Here is a 23572-nt window from a genome sequence, read left to right as displayed (position 1 = left end):
CTTACACACAATTAAACCAAAAAATACTAATTGAGCAGAGTACAGTACAGTTTTTTTTTTTCATTTCTTAGTATTTCGCAAGTTACTTCCTATTTATCGTATTTATGCTCATGTGTTCATCTGCTTTTGACTTGGAACCCCTCAGGGAAATTGGTTTATGATTGTATTAAATTATTATCGTATTATATCTCTATTTTTTGAAAAGTTGGCTCCAATTACAAGGTCACATGTATCTACCTGTGTGTCACATGTGGAAACATTCGTACATAAATTGCACCTTTGAGCTGCCAATCAAGGGACGACGCCAGAGAGAAGCGAGCTCACCTGTTTAAACACATTTATTATGTCAGCAGTGCATATGCAGCATTTAGTAGTTGACGTACAAATCAAACAATGTACTATCAAATATTTGGGGTGTTTCTAAGTCACTGTAGCCCTTCCAGTAAATGTTGAATAATCGACGCGCCATGATAAAAAAAAAACAGATGAATGATATGGAACCAAGAATGTGTTAAAAACAAAAAAATGAAACCACATTTAAGTGGTTAAGAGCACGTCTCATTTTCAAAAGGTACAACGTACAAGTATTTAACCGCATGAGGCTAAGGTATCGGCCCAAATGGGAGATCACATGACTACTTTCAATGCCGTGAGAAAATATCAGTCAGCCAGCCAGGAATCGGGAATTTTTTTGCTTCCTGTGTGAATTACGGGCACTTGGGGTAGTGCCAGAGGTGCTTCAGATTCCCTTCTGGTTGATATGTCCTTAATATTTTATACAGCAGTGGATGTTTGGCTTCCTATTAGAGACTTGTGGGGCATTGCCCCTGTTGTTCCAAATTGTATTAACAATTCAATTAAAGTTGGGTTTTTAGCTAGCCTGTTTTCGTTAGGGACACCTGGAACAGTGCCCCACTAGCTGAAGACGATGATTTTTTTTTTTTCTTCAATGGATTTTATATTCCATACAGAAGAGTCATTCATTTTCAGACTCAAATTTTTTTGGAAACATTTCCTTTGCGCACTTCCTGTTTTTGAAATGAGATTATATCTTGTCCCATTGAACTTCAGGGCAGAAATGACTGTGCCCCACGAATTCAGAATATCAAAAAATGCGTGGTCGAACAAAAACAGTCTGATCGATTCCATTGATGTTTCACGTAGCAATTAGTTAGAGACGAGTCCCCAACAATTTTGTGGATTCATCCAAGACAATATCACAACAGTTTCGTTCCAATGAACTAACCAAAACATTCCTTCGTTTGCATGTTAGCGCGCCGGCACGTTAGCGGCCAAACTGGCATGTCTCGTCTCACCGCGGCAAGCAAATACGCAGAGAAGAGTGGAGAATATCCTGTTTGCGTCCCTGTGGCCTCCAGACGAGACATGTTGTGATGACAAAGGGGGACAGGGAAAATAAACAAAATGGAAGCCGCATGTTAGCTTTGGCGACACTTTCGCTCCGTCAGAATGTGACGCCTTTAAACAACACTGTGAGCTGTAATGTGAACCACACCGCGAACGCGTGCGATGCTAACGACGAGCACCTCTTTCCAACTAAAACAGGTTAAAATCTCTGTTGTCTTGGTTTTTGTTAAACAACTATACCAAACAAAATGTCCGACTTCCTGTACATTTGACTGCATAGATTCTTCAATGATGTATCACGATATCACGGCCAAGCTAAAGATTATGGGAAGAAGCTCGGCTTGTCTCATCCATTACGAGGAAGAGAAATGCCAACAAGTTGGACAAGTTTAGGAACATCATACTCGCACTGAGTATTTACGTGTATGGTGTGAACAGATTATATGTCACGGGTAGAAGAAAGTGTGTGCTGGTATAGCTGGTAAGGCAACTATTGCATTGCCAGAATAACGCAAATAAAGACAATAACTAAAAGAAAGGAATCTCTTTCAATAGGGTCCTCATAATAGGGCACAAAATTGTGCTGACCAGAAGATCAGAAGTTTTTCGAAGCACAAAATTGTGCTGACCAGAAGATCAGAAGTTTTGTGTGTGTGGCATCGGCTATGCCAAAATAGAGGTTCGTTTCCAAGATAGGTCTCTCATTTGAAAGTCTCTATCTCCATCTTGTCAACCAAAACGGGTCCACTTGCCACGGGTCAACAGCAACAACTACGACAACATGTCCAGGACCAAGGACCAAAGGAATGGATCGGTTGTAAGGGATTTCAAGTTTCGTTAGCGGAGGCATGTGACGCCAGCGTCTTCCACATGGCCGCAGTTGGTTTTGCCCCAACCGGAGAACTTGCACTGATGGATAGCGGCCTCAGAGCCGTTGCACGCTACGTCGTCCATCCAGATTAGACCGCTGCCTAAACAGGAACAAAGCCATGAAGAAAACACATTGAGGCTAACGATTAGACAAACATTTTGGGATCATTTGGGGATTTCCCGATATTTAAGTATGTATTAATTAACTTGGTACAGAATCAGCATCCATGTCTGTGTGTTTGAGACTTTCGTTTTGTTTTGTTTTTTTCCTTACCTTGTCCGAAGCGTCCCGTCCTGTGGACCTCGGTGGCCCCTCGGTATCCCAACATCCTGCACACGACGTCGCCATCCTTCTTGTCCCACACATCATCGCACACCGTCCCCCAGCGCCGCTCGTGGAAGACCTCCACACGGCCCTCGTGGGGACCCGACCCATTCACCAGTCGTACCAGGGTGTCTTCCACTGAGAGGACAAAAGATGAAATGTGTCAGGACTGGGGGAATTCCCCATGTGCGGGACATTTGTGTATGACTAACAATTGTTCAATGAAATGTGGCTCGGTTTCAACCTTACACATCAAACAAACTGCATTCATTTTTTTTTCACTTTCCCAAAAGGACTTTGATGTAATAATAAATACGATTCATCCGAGTCTGGTCTTAATCTGGTGGACCTGACAACTGAAATCAAAACATTCACGTTGCTGCATCTGTAAATGTTCACTCATAAGTCATATAATCAGTAGTGAAGGAGAACATTAAATGAAAATGTACATATTAGCTTAATTCCTTGGAAGAACTCCAACATGGCCTCAATCCAAAAACCAAAAGACAAAAACAGGAAACTGGAAAATACTCGCAGCTTAGCTTGTCAAAGACAAATTCCGACAATGATCCAAATTGAAAGTACTGTTGGAACTTCCATATATAGACTTTGGGCCGCTGAAATTCAAACCCCGAAAAAAGGCTAAAAGCTAACATCGTTATGCTAACATTCTCGCTCTGAAATCATTCAGCTTGTCATAACTTCCCCAAAATAATTAGACTAGGTTAGTCTTAACTTCACCATGTTATCTTTGTCTTCCATTCATCTTTTTATGCATGTTGTGTATGTAGCGCGTGCGGGCTAACAAAATGCCAAAGGTGCTAACCATGCCCCGCACTTCCTGTGTGACACAAACATCCATCGGCACTTTACAAGAACATTTAGATGATGGAGAAAAATGTGTACCATTGCGTCATTGATTCTTTTTTTTTTCCCCCCCAGAGTACTGGATAGAATTCCTAACGTTAGCCTCTGATGTGTTTGAAGTCTTAATGCAAAGCAGAGCTACAAGCACATAAGCGACAGTAGATCCGTTTGACTGAGCAGGTGTGTGTGTGTGTGTGTGTGTGTGTGTGTGTGTGTTTCAAGAGACTGTAAAATTATCAGCTCATAAATTCGCCACTTAGTTGAGAATGACAAATTAGCATGGGACGCATTTCCAAAGACTTCCATTCAAGTCATACGACGGAATTATTTTGCAATTTTGTTGCGGACTATTTGCATTTGCTGAACTTCTCACACATTCGATCACAAAAAAAAAAAAAAGTCATGAATTTAAAGGACTACGATTGATCCTCACCCGTTTTTTCTCCTCTGTCACCCTTGTCTCCTTTCATCCCTCGTTCTCCTCGTTCCCCTGTTGACACAACACAAGAGGAAATTGGAAGGCGTCATCTTGTTTTTGGCAGAATTCACTTTTCCTTTTTTTAAATTTTTTTTCCAACTTCCAACTTGTTTGACTGGTGAAACATTTTGGGTCTAAATTAAACGGTCAGAGGCCACCAGCCTGCCTCGAGGGAATCAAAGTGTGAAACGGTCGTAAATGAAATTTCCTCCTGTTTGTGGTTTCTGCCTCCATTGGCAGCTTGAAAAGCAAAGCATCTCGCTTGCTTACAAAACAGACTTGTGATCCAAAAAAAAACCGCAGGGCTGACCTTCAAATCTGTCGGGGGTGCCATTTGTTGCTCGTTTTCACCCGAGAGGTCTGTTTTTTTTTTTTTTTTTTTTTTTCTTTAGTCACTGGGCTTTAATTTGGTTTTATTTTTACCTTGGAGACTATTGCCACACCTGCCATGTGGTGTTGGGCAACCCGCAGCTCAACACACACACCCTGGATGTCCGGTGGGTGTCACTTTTTGGTGCACCTCCCAAGTTTTGTACCTATCTTTGCCTTTCACCCACCTTTTGGACCGACGGGTCCGATATCGCCCTTTTCTCCTTGACGGCCATCGTCACCACTGGATCCTTTGATACCGCGAAGTCCCTGGATGCCCTTTTCTCCAGAAAACCCTGAAAGAGACATAAACACATACATATATAGTCAAGGTGAGTTCTTTTTTGTTTGTTTGTTTTTGTAACAAAATGTGGATAAAGTGAAGTGCTGAGAAGACTTCCCACAAGATTTCAGGGAATTATTGTTCTTTTGTGCAATCTGAGGTCATGGAGGTGAAAGAGGACCTGGCCTCCAAGCGTAGGGTCGAAAATTGTTTTACTCGACTGGAAAGACCAAACAAAATGATCATAAAAATATTTAAATATTTAAATAGGAGTGAGCTAACTTCCTCACACCTGGATTTTCCCTTCGGATAGTCCGTTGGCATGGCTGCTTTAGAGTGCCTCATTGTCAGCTGTGAGTGCTCGCAAACCATGATGAGAAAGGCACAAGGAGGGAAAAAGAATTGGAGAACACGGAACACAGTCAGCGTTGTGGACCGGGGGCTTCATGTTGGTGTGGCCACTTTGGAGTGCCTCGTTGTGGTGCCATGGAAAAGCCTGATGCCAACCTGAGGCTTTAAGCACATATACTGCTCAAACTATTTTTCATCCATTTTTTTTATGGTGGGTGTAGTTTGAGCGCATTTAGCGGCCACGCCCACAGGACATTTAAAAAATTCAAATTGTTCTATATCGTTTGGGTACTTGTCTAATTGCCCTGTAACGTGTGCATACTTTTTCAATTAAAACGACGGAAATCCCGGCTTGGCCATTGTGTTCTTCCAAGTCGATCTTCATGGACCATTTGTTTTGCTCTGGGAACAGAACAAGGAACTTCCCCCCAAACTGCTCCCACAAAACTTGGACGCGCACAACCGTTCAACATGTTCTCGCAAATTGAACTGGTCCATTCCCAGCTTTCCCTGCGCGCCACCATGACATCATTGATGGACGACATGGCCGCATAAACGCTCCAAAGCTTATCCCCGGCCAAAAAGTGGAGAAAAACAGCGATATCTTTGCCCCAACACACCTCCCCGCCCTTCTACTGCCAATAAAATTTCCCCACTGAAATGAGTGTGTGTGTGTGCATGTGTTTACAGTAAGCACACTAGAGCTGCTCTGAGCTAACACGCTAATGAGGAACACATGTATGCTCTCGTGTTGTGGCTGCTCCTCAGCAACGAGTCACAGACGTCTATCGGCATTAATAGACTCGGTGGACTCGATTTGCTTTGGCTCAGGTTGAGAGCACAAAACGGATTACGAACCATTGCGAAAAATCCATAGCGCTCTCGCAGAGACCTAAAAATCGAAAATTGAATTGAATGGAAACGGCATCGGTTTTGTTCCCGCCTCCATTTTTTTTTTTTTTTTTTTTGCTTCGCGTCAATAAATATTGTACTGCTCCTTACGTGTGCCTTGGCTGAGTACAATACATCCATCCTTCCATTATAAGACGTACTGATATACGTTGCGACATTTGTATCTCCTCGGCAAACTGGAGTGCTTGAAGTCATGTGACTCTGCCGACAAATGAGCTTTCACATGTTTCCTTCATGGTGGGATTACCTCCAACGAGACAAAGATGGATGACCGGTCATTTCGCGCGCTCACACCCTGAAGTCCTAAATCGTGTTTTTCCAGCGTGTAATTGTGTGCGCTGGCGTCACCTTTACCGTAAGACAGCGTGACGACGCCAGCTGAGCAGCTGTGTTGTGCTTAAGGAGCAGCGGGGACTTTGATGCCACTCCAGTCTCAATCCTCTGGTGTGAAAACACACTTGAAGGTCAACTTGGGTTTTTCGCGAGCGCTTCTCAGCTTTCTTTGAAAAGTCAGCCCCAAAAGGCAGTTTACTTGGGCGCGCTGCACGCCAGCGTGCTGCAATGGTAACACTGCAACCCCGGATCAGGTTTTGAGATTCCACGGCGAAGAAACTAAGACTGTATTATTTTTATTGGACCGCAAAAACATGGTGCGATTGTCAAGGATGAAGCGTATAGTTGCACCGGAGTCAGTTTTACTTCTTGGAAAACTCAACCTTCAGTGTCCGTTTACTTGGGCTTGCTGCATGCTGGAATGGTAAAACCGCAACCCTGTCTTGGGTTTTGAGGCTCCCCATACGTGATATACGATATTTTATTATTTTTATTGAATTACAAAATCATAGTGCGGTTGTCAAGAAAGATTAGAGAGGAAATTCTAAACACAGGTATAATTAAGTATGATTGCAAAACACAATAAATTAGATTCTGAAAATTTGACACGGGTTCTTCAAAGATGAGCGTGGACCCGTTCTTTCGTCAAAAACCGAATTTGAGAATCCTCGGTCTAGAGGTTTGAAGTGGAAGAAAAGTTTCCATATTTTGGGTGCATTTTTTTTTCATGTTTTACACACAGCAAAACATCTGCAGATGGATTGCATCACAGCACAGTTTGTGGAGGGAGGAAGTCCAAAAACTTTTCATGGTTTTGCTGGCGGATTCCACAACATGGGGGCTTGTAAATTTTGAACCTGATTATAAGTTTTTGATTTTCTTCAGTTTTTTTTTTTTTTTTTGTGTGTGTGTTTTCCATTTTAAGAACAGAAAGAGAGCCACAAGGAATCAAAACAAACCTCCAATACGACACAGCATAACGAGTTCCTGGACTGTTTACATTTTGAGTGGTTAGACTTTGTTTTTCCACATTAGTCGGCTGTCCTAACCTCTTAAACCGGTTAATCCAGGGGAGCCGGTGTGCCCCAGTGGCCCAGTGTCACCCTTCTCTCCTTTTGGTCCTGGAGGTCCTGCAAAATGACGATGACAAATATCTGTGATTGACCTGATGAAGACATGAATTCATTTGTATGTGAATCATGTACAAAACGCTCAGACACTTTATTAGGGACACCGGCGACCTGTAATTCTTCCTTTATTAATTAAATAATGCCACAATCGTCTTTTCTCGTATTGTGCCGAGAAGACATTTGGTTGCCTAGCACAGTGACAGTCGCACCCAAGAGTTATTCCACATAAGTCTGAAAGTTGACATGCGAGAAGCATTATGCTCACGAGTCACTAAGAAAATATCTCCTGGCTCTGGACAGCTCCTCCACCCAGAAATGAGATTTACGGGGAAGGGTCCTATTAAGTGTTTTTAATGTATGACAAAGCAGGAGAATATTCATGTACAAAACCTCCTGTTTAAAAACCCCGCCAAGAGAATTCTGAGATTTGTTTCGAAATACATAGCACATGTTTGAAGATAATTGCTGAAAACATGCATAAAAATATATATTAAGGAGTAAATAGTGCCTCAATGTCTACTGTGAGCGCATGCATATCTTAGAGAGAAGGCATAAGCAAGAGAGAAAAAAAAAAGTCTGGCTTGATAGCCAGCGTATGAACAAGGGCTTTGAGCTGTGCGAGTGGGCTCTTTAGAGCGCCTTGTTATTGGCCGTGAATCCATGAACGCCAAGGAGAAAATGCGGAAAAGTGAAGGGGAAAAGAAAAAAAAATATATGACTTGGCAGTCAGCATGTAGACCTGGGCTTTGTGTTTTTAATGGCAAGTTTAGAGCGCCTCATTGTTGCAACGTGGAAAAGCATATAACGAGTTATGCAAATACTTCACCAAAACAATGAGTGGCTAAATTGAGAGTATTTAACAAGGACAGAGGAGCTACATCTGACCTTCTATGAAGCTGATGTTTTTCAGAGCCAAGGAGCGCTCCCAGTCTCTGAGACGCAGGTCCTCGGTGAGGGTGTTCAAGAGCTCCATTTCGTTTCTAAGTTGCGCCTCCGTGTGGAAGTGGGTCACCCACAGACTGGATGTGTCCTCCGTGATGTTGCTGATCTGAATCTACAGAAAAAAAAACAAAAACGATTGTAACGAGTCAGAGAGATCAGCTAAAAATTTAGATTGCGGTAAAATGCAGTCTCATCAGTCAAAAGTGAAGGAAGGAAAGAAGTAAAACAGTTTTGATTTTATATAGCACCTTTCACAAAGCACTCAGATGCAGAGAGCGTTCCACTCAACCGTTTAGGCAATAAGCTACCATGTTTAGTTTTCATACTATAATGCTAGTTTCAACTATGTTAGCATTAAGCTACCATGTTTAGTCTTCAGACTACAATGCTAGTTTCAACTATGTTAGCATTAAGCTACCATGTTTAGTCTTCAGACTACAATGCTAGTTTCAACTATGTTAGCATTAAGCTACCATGTTTAGTCTTCAGACTACAATGCTAGTTTCAACTATGTTAGCATTAAGCTACCATGTTTAGTCTTCATACTACAATGCTAGTTTCAACTATATTAGCATTAAGCTAGCGGTCCTTTGCTAGGCTGATGATAATGGCAGTGTTGAAAGTACTTCAAATGAACATTTATAGTTATAGAAGAACACTGTGCCTCAATGTGTGTGGATTTGATTTCACAGCAAGCAAAAAATAAAAATAAAAACTACGCAAATAGGTTGAGGCCCTCAGTGACGTCACCCTTTTTGTCCTCTGATTGGCTAGTCAGAGCCAAAGTTGTTCCAGCCAACTTTGACCAGCAAAACACATCTGTTGCGATCTTCAACAAGCTTCTCTGGTGAATATGATAAATTTTATTTCAACTGCTCATGTTCCCGTCATTTTCTGAGCTAAATATTGACAGTGAATGTATTGACTGCCGCTGGTTTTTGGTGCGCTCGTACCTGCAGATCGTGTATTTTCAAATGGTGAATATTGATGTCATTGCTGACGGTGTGATTGACAGCTCCCACCGTCCAGTTGACCTCCTCCAGCTTGTCCCTTAGCCCGGTCACCTGACCTGAAGTCTCCCTTTAGAAACACACACTGTCGTTAGCGTGTGTGGCGACGTCACGGTCGCCATACTAAGATAAATTGTCTAACATGAGCAGCAGGTTATGGTCATGGAGCCAGGTGGAGGTGCGCGCCACCTCGGCAATCAGACCAGTCAGGTTCCTGCCGGTGGAGCTGCTAAACGATGACAGCCGTTCATCTAGATGCACCAGGTAGCCTTCGGACTGCAGGGAGTGAGCTTGCATGGTTCTCAGCTCCACCTCAAGGCTCTGGGAGCACCCAAAAGGAAACAATGAGGTTCTGGAGAGCTCCCTCGGTCCCGCAAAGACAAACTTGAGAACATTTTTTTCATTTAAAACCATGTCATCTAAATTGGGGTTGTACCGAAGTATCACCAGAAACAAGGATATGGACAAGACGTCACACAAAAGAAAAAAAAATAAAAATACCTTGATGAGAATCTCTAGCTTCTGCAGCCAGTCGCTGTGGTTCTGGAAGAGATTCTCCAGCTTCCAGATGTTCTCCAAGAAGTCAGCCCGATCGGAAGTCTCGCCCAGCGTCTGCTGGAGCAGCCGGGAGTTCTCCGACATGTGTGTGACGTTCTCCATCAGCACCTGCTGCCGTTGCGACCATGCCTGGGAGCGAGACACTGCAAGGGGGGGAACGAAACACGGCGCAGTTGTTGTTAAACATCTCTCAGCAACGGCGTAAAAGTCCCTAAATTCAAGGGAATCCGTCAGCATCGATCACTCAGCTGGGATCACGACTGTTGCACGGAATGGAGAGCAGATGTCGCGCTCGATCAACAGCGATCGGATTTGATTGCGAATTTCCACCTAAAGCGCCAGGAAACCTCTAGGTGCTTGTACTTCCTGGAACTGAAACGGCTCAATCAGATGTTTGTTCGGCGCAGATTTCTGCACTTTTCAAAATTACACTACAAGGTCTTGTTTTGAAACTGAGAAATTATCCTGAGCTAAAAATACAAAATAGACAATAATCCCCTGCCCCCAATTATCCACACAATGGTCCTCTAAAAGCTGCTAGGCTAAGATTTAGTTCCAGGGACTTGGTATTCACCATTTCCTTGAAATTTAGATAAATGGTCCTACATAAATTCATACCAGGGTATACGTTCTCGAAAGAGTCTTGATACTTGGAATTAAAAGGCTCCAACCAGGTATGTCAGACCATGTCTCAAAGGTTCCTGGACCTCGAGAAATGACTGCACGACCACTTGGCACGTTGGTACCAGAATTCAATTTCGACAGTAGTTCCAACACAAAAAGTTTCTAGTTCCAGACTGAATTTCCTGTGATGCAAATGCGTATTTTCGTTTGTTCAAGCCTGGAAAATATAGTCGTGATGTTGAATTTGGCTTGGGGGTTTTACTCCACTTCCAACGCTTTCAGGAGGAAAATAATCAACTCGAAGCAACGTGTTGATGTTCCATCCCTGTTTCAAAAAGGACGCAGTCAATGCAGCTATTCGGAAGAACCTCCTAAAAAGTAGGAAAAACGGCTTCCTGCGTGTTGATTTAGCTGCAACCAGCCCAATTTGCGCAACGATTAACCTTTCTTGTCTTGCGCTTGGCTGCGACCTCTTAAATCGTTCCATTGATGACATGCACTGCAGCATGGCAACTATTTCCTAAAGCGCGAAGATTTATAAGATGTCGGCATAACATCGTCTATGCAAAAACAAGTTATTAAAAGGACAGGGAGTTGTCAAGGAGGCAGGGCATGCGGGGTGGCTTCCCCCTTGGGGTCCTAAAGCACTCAAAAGAAGGGGGTGCGGGGGGGATGCAGAGGACCTCCACAAGAGAACAAATGAATTGCAGTTCATTATGCGTGTTAAGTTTACTCCAAATGACCCCAGACTGGGACGGCTAACTGCTAAATGATGGTCTGTCTGTGTTGCAACACATGAAAACACACACACACACACACACTCATGCTAATACACTGCCATATGTACAGGACATTAAAGTCCCTGCAATGTAAAAATAAGAGATCCTTTAAATGATTAAAAAGATTCCTACGCCGACACGATTACAGGTTTGAGCCACAAAAAATGTCTGCTTAAAAACTGGAATAAATTCGACTGCACCGTCGCCGTGTTCTTCCGCAACGTGACAACGAGGCACTCTATAGCGGCCCCTCCAGCGCGAAGCCCCCATCCGCATTTCATGTCGGATTTAAAGAAAGAAATAATAATGACCTCGCTTTTTCGACTGCTTTCCATGATGTGAATACTCGCTGCCGACAACGAGGCACTCTAAAGCTGTAAGGCTAGCGGCCTATCCGAATGCAAGGTGCGTTTTCAGGGTGTACGCATAGCTGGCTCGCTTACTGCAACATAGTTCTCAGTGGTTGCATGTCAATCCGTTCACTGAACCACAAGGACAGCTGTTGCTCCAGCGCGTCATTTTTTTGGCTTCGGGATTCTTGTGATTGACGGCCGTGCGTGTTTTCACCTCCTACGTCACATTTCAACGGCAAAATCGCAGAAGCAAATGGATCGGTCACAGCCTGTCAACATTTCAGCTTCCATGATGCACTTGGAATGAAAAATTTTGAGATTAAAAAAAACCAAAACATTGCCCAACACCTCAATGTTTGGAATCTTATTGCCCTTGGAAACATCAACAGTTCTGTGTTGGAGTTGACCTCAAAATGTAAAAAACATTCAGGGATTATTGAATCCTGAAGGCTTTCCTACATGTCGCATTCAAACAAACGCCCTCCAGAGCAACGGTCGCCGGATCAGCGTCCATGGTGACTAAGCTCTGACTTCAACTCCCTCACAGTTTGCCGTTTATTTCATTACATCTCAGTGTACGTCTCCCAATTTGAAGTATAAATAACAGTTGGACCACTTTTGCCAATCAGACAACAGGAAGCAAATAACCTCAGGAAAATGTAAAACACCACATTTGGGCTAAGAATAGCATCGGTGCCGTGGAGTTGTAACCCTTTCATAATTTGAAGAAAACTGATGGAAAGATTAAAAAATAATAATAATAATAATTATAGGCATATATTCTTTATCCTCCAAGATGAATACTAACATTACATCGGCTTATGTATAAACTGTGACCACCCCAAAATCGGTATTATGCTTCCCCTAGGTGGCGCAAAGCACCACTGTATTGTTCATTTAAAAAAAGCTTTTATGAAGAATTAACTTCATAAAATGTCCTATGGGGGAAAATATGTTTGTTTTAGGGCACATTTTGGCATCTGCTGTTTTAAAACACACACCATCTGATTGAAATCACATGACTGCTTTTACTTATTTACATGCTCTGACATTCCATCTTGTTACCGACCATAATCTCATGTTAAGAGGGTGTCGCGCTTTCTGTCCCTGCGCTGTGTTGTATTATTCCATTGCATTGGTGGCATATTTTGGCTTGAAACTATTGTTAGCATGAAACCACAAGTCAACGAACAGAGCGAACAGCTTTGTGCCGCTTTGATAGCGCAGTGAACACCACAGCTTGCTTTGATTAAAATGAAGCGCGGCTTGGCCCGGGTGCTAAGGCATGACTGCAACACCAGCAACCGGCAGGTAAACTGCAGCATGTGTGGCAGTTTTGCACGTAGTGTGACTGTGCAAGTGCAATTCTTTTGGGTATAACCAAACAAGGCCTTCACCAAGGCTTCAATAATTGAATGGCGGCCAACTGTTGAATTGAATTGAACTTTTTCCTGATGCAGTTTAATGTTTGAGCTTCAAAAAGATATCCGCTTAAACCCTCTGGTTGGTGGAATATCCAGTACCTAACCAAGTCTTTTCTACACCGCAACAACGAGGCACTCTAGACCAGGCATGCTACTTCGAAGTCGGCCTCCACTCTCTGGTCGGAGGTTCCCCCCAATTTTTTTTTAATCCTCCTTCCTGCTCTTAGACCATCATCTCGAGTTGTGCGCGCATTCACAGCAGACAATAAGGCACTCTAAAGAGGCCACATCAGCACAAAGCCCCAGTGTTTGTTTTTTTTCTTTTTTTTTAAATCTCCCATGTTTTTACTGCCCTCGCACCCCTGCCTTTCTCAACGCGATGTGCATTTGCGTGCGTGCCTATATGTGTGTACCTTCCACTTATGTAGCACTCCCACTGCGGAACCTTTGGACGTTCTCCAGACACTTTTGTTGAGCGGAGAACTCAGCGCACATGAGGTTTTATATTCTCAGAGTCAATTTAAAGCTGCGTGTGCACTTCATGGAGTGTTTGTTCAGATTTGTCTATTTGGTGTGTTCCACTTTGTTTGGGAAACATCCCCCCGCCCCCAATGGAAATCACGAAAATATCAATTTCAGGGTCATGCTGTTGCGATGATGAAACCTTGATTCACTGCACACGCAATGCTTTTGTCACATGTTGTTTTTATTTGTCTTGATATGGTAAAAGAAATATCACTAATAGATTATGTTGTCGTAAATTAAATGATAGGAAACGTCACCAACCACCCACATCATAGTCAGCACTCAGGCCAATCTTGATAAAAAAACAACTACAGAAATGAATCATGACACAACGATTACAAGGCGGTTAATCGTGAAAAGACCGAGGCCAAACTTTGGCAACGCCTGCTTTCATGGCATGTTTCACGAGTATGCGTGCGCACGTTTCACATGCAGTGTTCCCCATCGAAGCGTGAAACTAATGAGGTATCTTTTTGTCTTTTTGATCTTTTTTTTTCTCAACGCGACAGTGTCACGTTTGCCCTCTTGCACTCACATCTGGTTCACATCGCTGCCCGCCTTGTGTCTTCTGTCGTTCGGTTTTCGGACTTCAAAGTGGCTCGCGTTTGCACAAAGATACGTCGCACGTGCAGCGTGTATGTGGGCACGCGTGTCGGCTCATCAAATTGGTACAACGCGGACGCCTTCGCGCATGAAAGTCACTCGAGAGCAGATGTCTAATTGGAGCAATTTTCCTCCCTTCCAAGCAAAATCAGCAAACGCCTGACTGTCAGATGTCTCAAAAAGATCACCCTGAGTGATTATCCTGCGGTGTGGTACATATATATCCATAAACTAGCCTAATTTGAACCTTTTTTTCTCCCTTCCGATCAAAGTTTCAATTGTCTCATGTCTCAAAAAAGGTCTTGAGTGATTATCATGTGGTGTGAGGTACACACTTTGATAATCTGGCCTAATTTCAGCAAAGTCAGCAAAGACCCAGTTGAACAACATCTCTGAAAGCTGTTCCTGGGTGATTTTCTTGCGGTTTGGGGTGACTCAAAGTAATTTTATAGCTTTCCGATTAAAGTCAACCAAGGCCTGATTGTCAAAATCCTTTAAAAGATTATCCTAAGCGATCATCATGTGGTGTGGGATACACCTATATCGAAAATCATCTGCCCCCCCTCCCCCTGCCCACGCCGATCAAATACAGTGAATGACGAACTGTCGGATGTCTCAAAAAGATAATCCTGAATGATTATCCTGTGGTGTGGTGTAAAAAGCCATTATTCGCCGTTTCCAGCCTGTGCATTTCTCCCTTCCGATCAAAGTTCCAATTGTCTCATGTCTCAAAAAAGGTCTTGAGTGATTATCATGTGGTGTGAGGTACACACTTTGATAATCTGGCCTAATTTCAGCAAAGTCAGCAAAGACCCAGTTGAACAACATCTCTGAAAGCTGTTCCTGGGTGATTTTCTTGCGGTTTGGGGTGACTCAAAGTAATTTTATAGCTTTCCGATTAAAGTCAACCAAGGCCTGATTGTCAAAATCCTTTAAAAGATTATCCTAAGCGATCATCATGTGGTGTGGGATACACCTATATCGAAAATCATCTGCCCCCCCTCCCCCTGCCCACGCCGATCAAATACAGTGAATGACGAATTGTCGGATGTCTCAAAAAGATGATCCTGAATGATTATCCTGTGGTGTGGAGTAAAAAGCCATTACTCGCCGTTTGCAGCCTGTGCCGTCCAAATGACCATAAATGGGCGTACGCTACGCTGGTCGAATAAATGTCGAACTGATCATCTTACAACAGGGAGTAAAGTATGCTTGGCTGTTTTATTTGTTGGACTGCAGACATTTAGTGTTTTTCTTTTTTGTCAAAATTGACTTGTGATATGATTTCCTATGGGGAGGAAGGAGTGCATTTGGATGCACTTTAGTGGTGTCACTGTACATTCCTGCTGCCTTTTGATTATCATAACGCTGAGGGTTAGTGTCACGAGCGAGCCAGATGCTGGCCTTCGACGTAAGGACAAATCTATTTGTTGGGGTCGAGATTCTTAATCACAGCTCACTGCTATCCGACATGCCTGCCTGCTTGCCATCATCACAAGCACCCCGTTTATCTAAAAAAAATGACATGTTGAGAAGGGGCCAATTTCAGGGCAGTGTGGGTGGGGGGGTCTGCTCCAGTGAGTAATGAGTCAAGTGAGAATTCAATCAAAACCAAACAAAACTTTGGGGGGAGGAGGGGGACTGGCAAACAGACACGGGCATTTTTTACATGAGCATGGATGTAGAGGGGGCCCTCTGGGAGCGGTGCTGGAGCCACTTGGCACACAAAAAGCCGCTTTGATTGCTTGTTCTTCAGGCAGCTCATTTAAAGGTCCTAAATAAGAAAATACTTTCACTCACTCTCTTTCTCTCACACACACACACACACACACACACACACACACACACACACACACACACACACACACACACACACACACACACACACTTCGTCCGCAATGTCTCCGTCGTCTTGTCTTCCCTCGTATCCTAACAACATTGACATTTGGAAGGAGGCCCCCCGCTCAAGGTGAAAAGCCATAAAGTCGCACCCGCACACACACAAAATCTGGCTACGAGGCAGAGGAGGCACCCAGCCAGGGTTTTTCCAAGGGGGAGGTCACCCTAATTAACATACAGAATCATATTGTACACAAAGCGGGAGTGATATGAAGGAACATTTACACCGCAAGAGGGGACAAAATGATTTGTCCACAAAATTTCCCTGAGGATCTCCGCTTAAAATTATGTCGCACCAATGTATGGATAGTGGACTGTTGATGTACAAAGTCATACACATGAGCTTCGACATAAGTCTTGGGACACCTACAGCTGGCAGTGAGGGGGACGAGGATGGCTGTAGAAAAATAGTGAGCTGCAGATGTATCTCTGAGGAACACCACTGAAATTGATGCCTTATGTAAGGATGGGTAGATTTTTTTAGGGTTAATGTGTTTAAAAAAATGCATATACTACATACAGTTGGAGGACATGGAAATAAGTATTAACACCCCTCGAGTAAAAAGTGAGGAAAACAAGGAGCGTTGCGACAAAAACAATGGACCTCAAACATTTCCCTGTGGAACACCGCTCAAAATGATTTCTCACTGAAGGATGGAGTGTGGTGCAAAATTATGATGTATAGGAGACAAGAATATAAGTATTGAGACACCTACAGTAGGAAATGGGGAGCATGAAGGGATTGATCGAAAAGTAAAGGACCTCAAACATTTCCTTGAGGAACTCAATTCAAAATGAGTGTGAATTTTGCATACACGATGTCCACTTAATGGGACTCGTAAAGGAGGTGAAAATGTTATCAAGAACTGACATCATAGCGTGGTGGGTGGCGGAGGAGGTTCACATTCCAAAACTTGGCCCCACTTTTGAAGCGCAACCTTCGCTCTCATCATTGTTAGCATGTCATATTACACTGGACGTGACTTGTTTATCCTACGTGTGTTCTCCACGCTAACATGCGGCACACGGCTACAGTCACACGGAAATTAGGTTCACATCACGCATCCCTCCCCCCCCGCCCCCCCATTCCACTCAAACGCCTCGAATGTGCGCATGAGTGTGTCCTTCATTGCGAGGCAGAATCATGTTCTGAGGTCATGTGCACAGAAACTAGAGATGGACATGAAACTATTTCCATGTGCAAACTTATTCATCACAGACATATGCAAAAAAAAAAGAAAAAAGAAAACGAAATCCAAGCCTCCTCTGGGAGCACAAGGCTAATGCGAAGTTGTAGAAAACCATAATGGATCCCACCGTGCGTATATGTTTATGATGTATTATGTAGCATAACAGCATGACGTCTCCCGATATTAAACTCTTCACGTTTCCAGAGGCTGATTCTTTGTGATCTGACATATTGTCACTTCTCTACATAAAAAAATCACATTTCCACATGTATTTGTCACTTATGGATTGATTTACAAATGTCTTTCGAGATGTTGTTTTGTTATTTTATTTATTTGACTTTGTTTGCAGCAAGACTCTAAATACAGCTCAATACATTAGTATTATATTGCATAATTTCAAAATAATTTAATAAATTAAACAAAGGCATTTTTCAGTTGAAAACGTATTTCATTTCAAATATTTTACAATACTTTATCTGAATTACATGCAGTACATCATTTGAAAAAGCTTTGAATTAATTAAGACACATTTTCATTTAAAAAAATAAATCATTTAAAAACTAAAATGGAACTACATATCATTTCATTTATTAATTAAGCCACATTTTCATTTAAAAAATAAATCATTTAAAAAATAAAATGGAACGATATATCCTTTCATTTAAAACATGATGTAATTTCAATTAATTCAGAATACATGACTTACATTGTAACTAATTTGAAAAAGCAATATGAGTACAATTACTTCATGATACGTCATTGTAATTTTAATGAATTAAATTCAGTTTTAAGAAGGAATGTCTTTCAATTGTAAGTAACTGAAAACAATTATTCAAAGTAAAACAAAATTAGCTTGATAACTTGAGGTCATTCAAAAAATACACAATTTAAAATCTGAACAAACACAAAAATATACAAATGTAATTTTAAGCAATTTAAAATGGGTCCACAGACTTTTAATGCACCTTTTTAAAAATAAAGGCCAGCTAGGTTACCCTAGGCTTATGATCTCGTTGGTGTTTCGCCGTCAAAGCATAAAAGCTCAGGAGTTTTTGAATTTGGAACAAGAAGGAAAAGTCGCCATACCTGCCAGGCACAGCCCGAAGATGGTGAGCAGCACGAGTACGTAGAGAGACACGATGGCGTACTTTATGGCCGCCAAAGAGGTGAACTGAGCGCAACACTGATCCTGTTTCCTGCGCCGTTTTCCAGAACCTGATCGTGGGGAGCCAAAACAACAATCAATCCAAAGCGTTTAGTGCCAATGGCTAACAGCAAACAGTCAACACAATGAGACATTTGGCTTCCATAACGCGACACATTGAGAGTTTGCTTTGGAAGTCGGCCCGTCCGTGTCTGCGGTCAAGAATGCTTTACAGATTAAAAACATCAGATTAGTTTCTTCTGGGAACAAATTTGACAAAGGTTGGGGCCATGTGTTCAATAAAAATGATATGTGATCATTTTGCATGTTGTACATACATCCACCTGAAGGCCAAATGTTATTAAAGCCCTACGAAGTGAAAAGAGATAATAAACACATTTTCTAAATTTGACACACCACAGAGAAGAGTGTTGTGAACTAGCCTGGCCGAATTTTAATGATTAAAACTATATAAATCCCACACCTCTCAAACCCTGTGAGGCTGCACACACATACAGAATGTAACATCTCAACTACGAATGAACTACGCGGTCCATCTGTTCGTTAAAAAAAAAAATTAAATGTGGCCCCTGAAGACTAAAGTTTGCCCACCCCTGATCATTTGCCATGTGATGTCGCAACAATAAAAATCTTACAGTGGGCGCGACCTCACAGCAGCATGAATCCATTTGAACCGTGACCAACACACAGACACACATGCACACACACTTCCCTCATATGATCAAGAACACACTCAAGCGGAGCAAGACAAACACAGCTGTTGCAGATATGTGAGCGTGCGCGCGTGCGTGCGCGTACGCACGCATGCACACCACATGGTCACATGGTTGGAATGTAAAGAGGAGCTAAAGTGTCAAGCTCAGCAGGTCGAGAAGAAGACACGACAACTTGGCATCATGCAAACATAAGCAGGAAGTTCACTTTTAAGGCAGAAGTAGCTTGACTTCCTCCTAATGTAAACGCTTGCAGGTTAATGGAGGGTAGTTTAGTTTAGCATACGGGTTTTACACCACCTCACATATTGTTGCAGTAACATTTCCTATCCTACTAATCTTAAGATAAGGAAGTTGTGTCGTATATGTGATTGATTGGGAACAGGAAATAACGAATTGAATTCATCACTGATAGAGCTAAGCTAAACATCCAGCTTGCGTTTGTATGCTAAACTAAGCTAGCCACATCGTGCTGAAAGAGATGGATGTTAAATGTTCCCCGGCTGTTGTACGCGAGGATGACATAGTCTTTCGTAGTGACAGCTGTTTACATGTTTTTTTTTTTGTACCACAAAAGAAAGAACTTTAACTTCTTATTGACAGCCACAGCCCTAAGCGAAGAGCCCCACTACTTTTGTATGCTAAGCTAAGGTTAAAGGCTAAGCCACATTATAGGCCTACTGAGAAATGGCCGCCATTTATGTGAAATTTTCTAAAGAAAAAAAAACAAGCAAACACAAAAAACAAGGAATTAGCACTTCAAATGTGTGTAAAATACTTGCTGTTGTAATGGTTTGTGTCGCCCCAGGAAGCAAGTTCAGCGTGCCAACAGCTGATGTAGCTAAGCTAACTGCTTCCTTGGCTTCTCATGATAACTCGCTGTTAATGTTCTATTAGGTCCTCTGCTACTGTGCTAGGCTAAGCTAGCCACTTCATCCTGAGAGCTGTTTTTGTCTCAGCCATCATTCTGTTCGAGTTGTGATACGGCAGTAGCGTGTGGCACAAATCAAAAAGTTAAGGTGTTTATGACTGACAGAACAAATGTACCTGCTCTTATTTTAGGACAAGCTAAGCTAACGTGATACCGTCTTAGCCTCAATTAACCCAGAAAAATGTTTAGGAAGGAAGCAAAGCAACTTCTGCATGAAACTGCACTTTGCCAGGGTTCATTTTCTTGCAAACTTCCCGTTTACTCAATCATTTTTTTCACTGTGTGTGAGGTTTTTTTTTCTTTTCAAAAGAAAATAACATTTAAGGTTTCTCCTCTTCCTCCTTACCTTCATCGCACAGGTTGAGCTTGGACAAGTTATGTCCTTCAAAGCCGTCTTCGTACATGGACACGTTTTCCCGTTCCTCGTACGTACTCAAGTACATGGCCTTGTTCTCCATCGCCTGGCTGGGATGCAAACACGCACACACACACAGTCATATAGAATATGGATAAAGATGTTCCAAGCAAAACAAAATCAAGGAGGTCCAAGTGGAGATGGGTCGGATTTGTGTGCTTAACCTGGTCCTTACATTCCATGTCTTTGCCTTCGAGAAATACATCTCTGGGAATTTTTGAAAATTCAGCTAACCAAGCCCGTTTCACTTAGCGATCAACATTTGGGTGACCTCTCAAACATGAGTACACTCATTAATAAGTCTCAAGAACATGTTGGCCATTTCCAGGAGTCCTTCAAAGACAGAAAGGATTTTATTTGATGGCTAACATATTTGGACTGAGATGGGTGACACCAAATAGGGACATGTTCGTGATTTTGCCTTCGCATGCGCATGGAGACGTTTTATGATTCCTCATAAACAAGTACAGTTTAAAAGACAGTTTTACTTAAAAATATGGAATGTTTGAAAATCGGTCCCCGAAGCCAGTTTCACTTTAGCACCATGAAATTTGCTGAACAGGTCAGTCATGAGTCAACCCACCATAAAGTCTCAAGAAGCTTTGCTTAAAAAGTCGCAGTATGCTTGCCGTTTTGCTATCATTTTAGGGTCATTTTTTCCGATTTGCTTCACAATCTGAGCGACCTCGGGAAACAAAAACTAAGGTGGCAATTGCGAGGGCAAAAATTCCCAGGAGGCCGCAGTGGAATTGGCGCAGGGGGAAATGTACAGGGGTCGACAAAGCACTCAGTCCTGACTTTCTCATTAAGGCAAGCAGAAAGACAGTTGAACTGAAACTATTAAGGCTGCTTGGAGATACGTCCCCTGAACCCCCACCTTCCCCTCCCACACACACACACACACACACACACACACACACACACACACACACAAGTCCCTGCATGAGTGCTTGCATTCCCCGTGTATCTGTGTGCATGTGTGGTAAAGGATAGTGGGAAAGCAAAGAATCACTCCTATCTGGAACATTGTGCTGTCTCATGTTTGACAATTAAGAATGAATCACCATGAAATACTGACATTTTTTTTTTTAAAGAACAGAAACAGCACAATCTTCTACAAAACAAAACGTTCCAAGCTGTTGTACCATGCAAGAAATGAAACTAATTGCAGTACAATGCAAGAACGCTATTAAGTTTTTAATAACCCAAATGACAGAAGGAATGGTCCAAATTATATAAGTACCGGTACATGTTTTGCTTTGGGGGTGGGGGAGGGTTTGGCCACATTTTCACGATACGTCAAATTTTCAGGTGATTTTGTTTGAACATTCAGTGATTTTCACAAGAATGCTAGTTTTCCAATCACGGGTCAGCTTGTGAATGTCACACGACCAAACAGGTGAGCCATGATTGGGTGTTACCCGAGTCATGAGCAACTGTGATGTCATTATCAGCTGAGAGCAAGTATATTTTTTATTTTTTTTATTATTATTTTGGAGATGGGGAATTATAAACATGTTTCCTCAACGACAGGGGATCCCCAGATGCTTGCGGTTTGGCACTTGCAGATTCACCGATTTGTTTCCAAAGAAACAAACAAAAAAAGTTTTTGTGGAGAGGGAGAAACAGACAACTCCAGTTTCTCATGAAAGCTTTTCACAAATTGGAAGCTTAATATGTTTTGGAGAGAATTTTTGGGGTTTACAACCCCCCCCCCCCACACACACACACACATTTGTTTCCAAAGCATTTTAATGAGGGCCAATTATTTTCCTTATTCGCAGGCCAGCACATATTTTGTCCATATTTGAAATGTCATTTTTTTTGTGTTAGATCTGTTTAGGAGGTGCAATGTGCCCCACGATGTGAAAACTTGCCCAGTTATTCTGCTGACATCTTCGGTCACTTTATTAGGTACACCTGTGCAAGAAGAGTGTGGACAATTCTGATTGATCAAGGAGTATTTCATGAATGAGGCTCAAAAGTTGTTTCTCATATGTTGACTCAACTTGACGGGCGGCTGTACCTAATGTAGTGGCCCAAATTGAAAAACTTTATTCACTCACCTCATCAGCTGTCATCTGGGGGACGGAGAAAGCCTAAAAATAAGGGGCACAGCTCCAAGCTCTCATCCTCCGCCCCGCAGGACCGCAAACCCAAAGTCGCAGCTCCACAAGCACACGCCGTGGAAGGACGCACCGTGCACGGCCTCTCCTCCTCCCGCTGCAACAACAGACGATCGGACTATAGCGGGGGAATAAGTGCAACCTCCACAAAAACCACCACCGCGGTCCACGTGATCCAAAAAGTCAAGCAAAGTCCAGCTGGTGTTCTTCACCGGAGGACAGACTCCATCGTGGGCTGTGTGATTACCCCATCTAGTGATCATTTGTGGCAGGTGCATGGCATTTCCGTACGTTTTTAATTTGATCGATTTTTTAAAATGTTTATTATATTTTTAATCAGAACTAAGTATGTGAATCTTAATATTTGAGAAGTTAAATATAGATTTTTCTAATGAAAACGTTTCCGGCATCCGGCTGTAATTGAGGGCCATCAATTTGGGACAACCCCAATGTTCTGCACAAGCGAAAAGTTTCACATTAGTTTGAATTCATGTTAAGAGTTTCAAAGTATCATTTAACCTAGGGTTTGGATTTAAAAGTAGGGTTTCAAATTCGGTTTAGGTTGTCAAATTAGGGTTTCAAACTCGGTGCGTGCACAGGGTGGGGCTTAAAGGGTGACCATCAACCTGAACGGTGTGGAGGACATCCACCGACCCCTCCACCATTTTGTATTTGATTATTCACACTTGATGGGTTGGCAGGAATTCCACAAACCCAACTATTGTTGTTCAAAAAGTTGATTTTTCACGTCTTTAATCACCCCCTGTCGGGAATGCATGCAAATCCCAGGAGGTTTCTGCTAATCCACCGCTATAAAAAGAACAAGTTAGCATCAGAAGCTAATAAGCATTAAAAAAAAAAAAAAACATTAAAAGGTGGTCAAATATGACCACTAAGGAGCATCGTGAAATGAAGTGACTTTTAATCATAAATAATTGGCAGCTCTTTATGTACCGACACTGTAACTCAGGATGTTAAATAATTAGCTATGCATCAAAAGTTAGACGCTACCATTCTACTCTCGAGCCA

At 42.4% G+C, this 23572-nt stretch overlaps 1 protein-coding gene across 2 annotated transcripts; it reads right to left on the bottom strand.

Moving 5' to 3' along the window:
- Nucleotides 1–1977: 1977 nt before the first annotated feature.
- scara5 (scavenger receptor class A, member 5 (putative)) lies at nt 1978–22796 on the bottom strand. Of its 2 annotated transcripts, none has more exons than XM_019882682.1 (12): nt 22484–22796; nt 20349–20467; nt 18280–18408; nt 9740–9939; nt 9381–9559; nt 9182–9308; nt 8172–8340; nt 7206–7286; nt 4466–4573; nt 3864–3911; nt 2513–2701; nt 1978–2339 (listed from the first exon to the last, which is right to left on the bottom strand). In XM_019882682.1, exons 1-12 carry the CDS (start codon nt 22486–22488, stop codon nt 2206–2208), a joined length of 1488 nt encoding a protein of 495 aa, XP_019738241.1. In that variant the 5' UTR covers nt 22489–22796; the 3' UTR covers nt 1978–2205. The 2 variants fall into 2 exon arrangements, with proteins under 2 accessions (XP_019738241.1, XP_019738239.1); XM_019882680.1 differs by having other exon boundaries at nt 3864–3920; nt 22484–22794.
- Between the last annotated feature and the right edge of the window lie 776 nt (nt 22797–23572).

The sequence above is a fragment of the Hippocampus comes genome, unplaced genomic scaffold (assembly GCF_001891065.2).
Source record: "Hippocampus comes isolate QL1 unplaced genomic scaffold, H_comes_QL1_v1.1 scaffold5, whole genome shotgun sequence".
NCBI classification, from domain to species: Eukaryota; Metazoa; Chordata; class Actinopteri; order Syngnathiformes; family Syngnathidae; genus Hippocampus; species Hippocampus comes.
The sequence above is the reverse complement of the archived record's forward strand: the minus strand, read 5'-3'. Positions and strand labels throughout refer to the sequence as shown.

Excerpts from the sequence above, each read along its gene's own strand:
- scara5 (XM_019882680.1), bottom strand. Across the intron at positions 9,309-9,380 it reads GACCATAACCTGCTGCTCAT|GGAGACTTCAGGTCAGGTGA; the intron begins GTTAGACAATTT and ends GTGTTTCTAAAG. Across the intron at positions 2,702-3,863 it reads TGACAGAGGAGAAAAAACGG|TGGAAGACACCCTGGTACGA; the intron begins GTGAGGATCAAT and ends TTGTCCTCTCAG.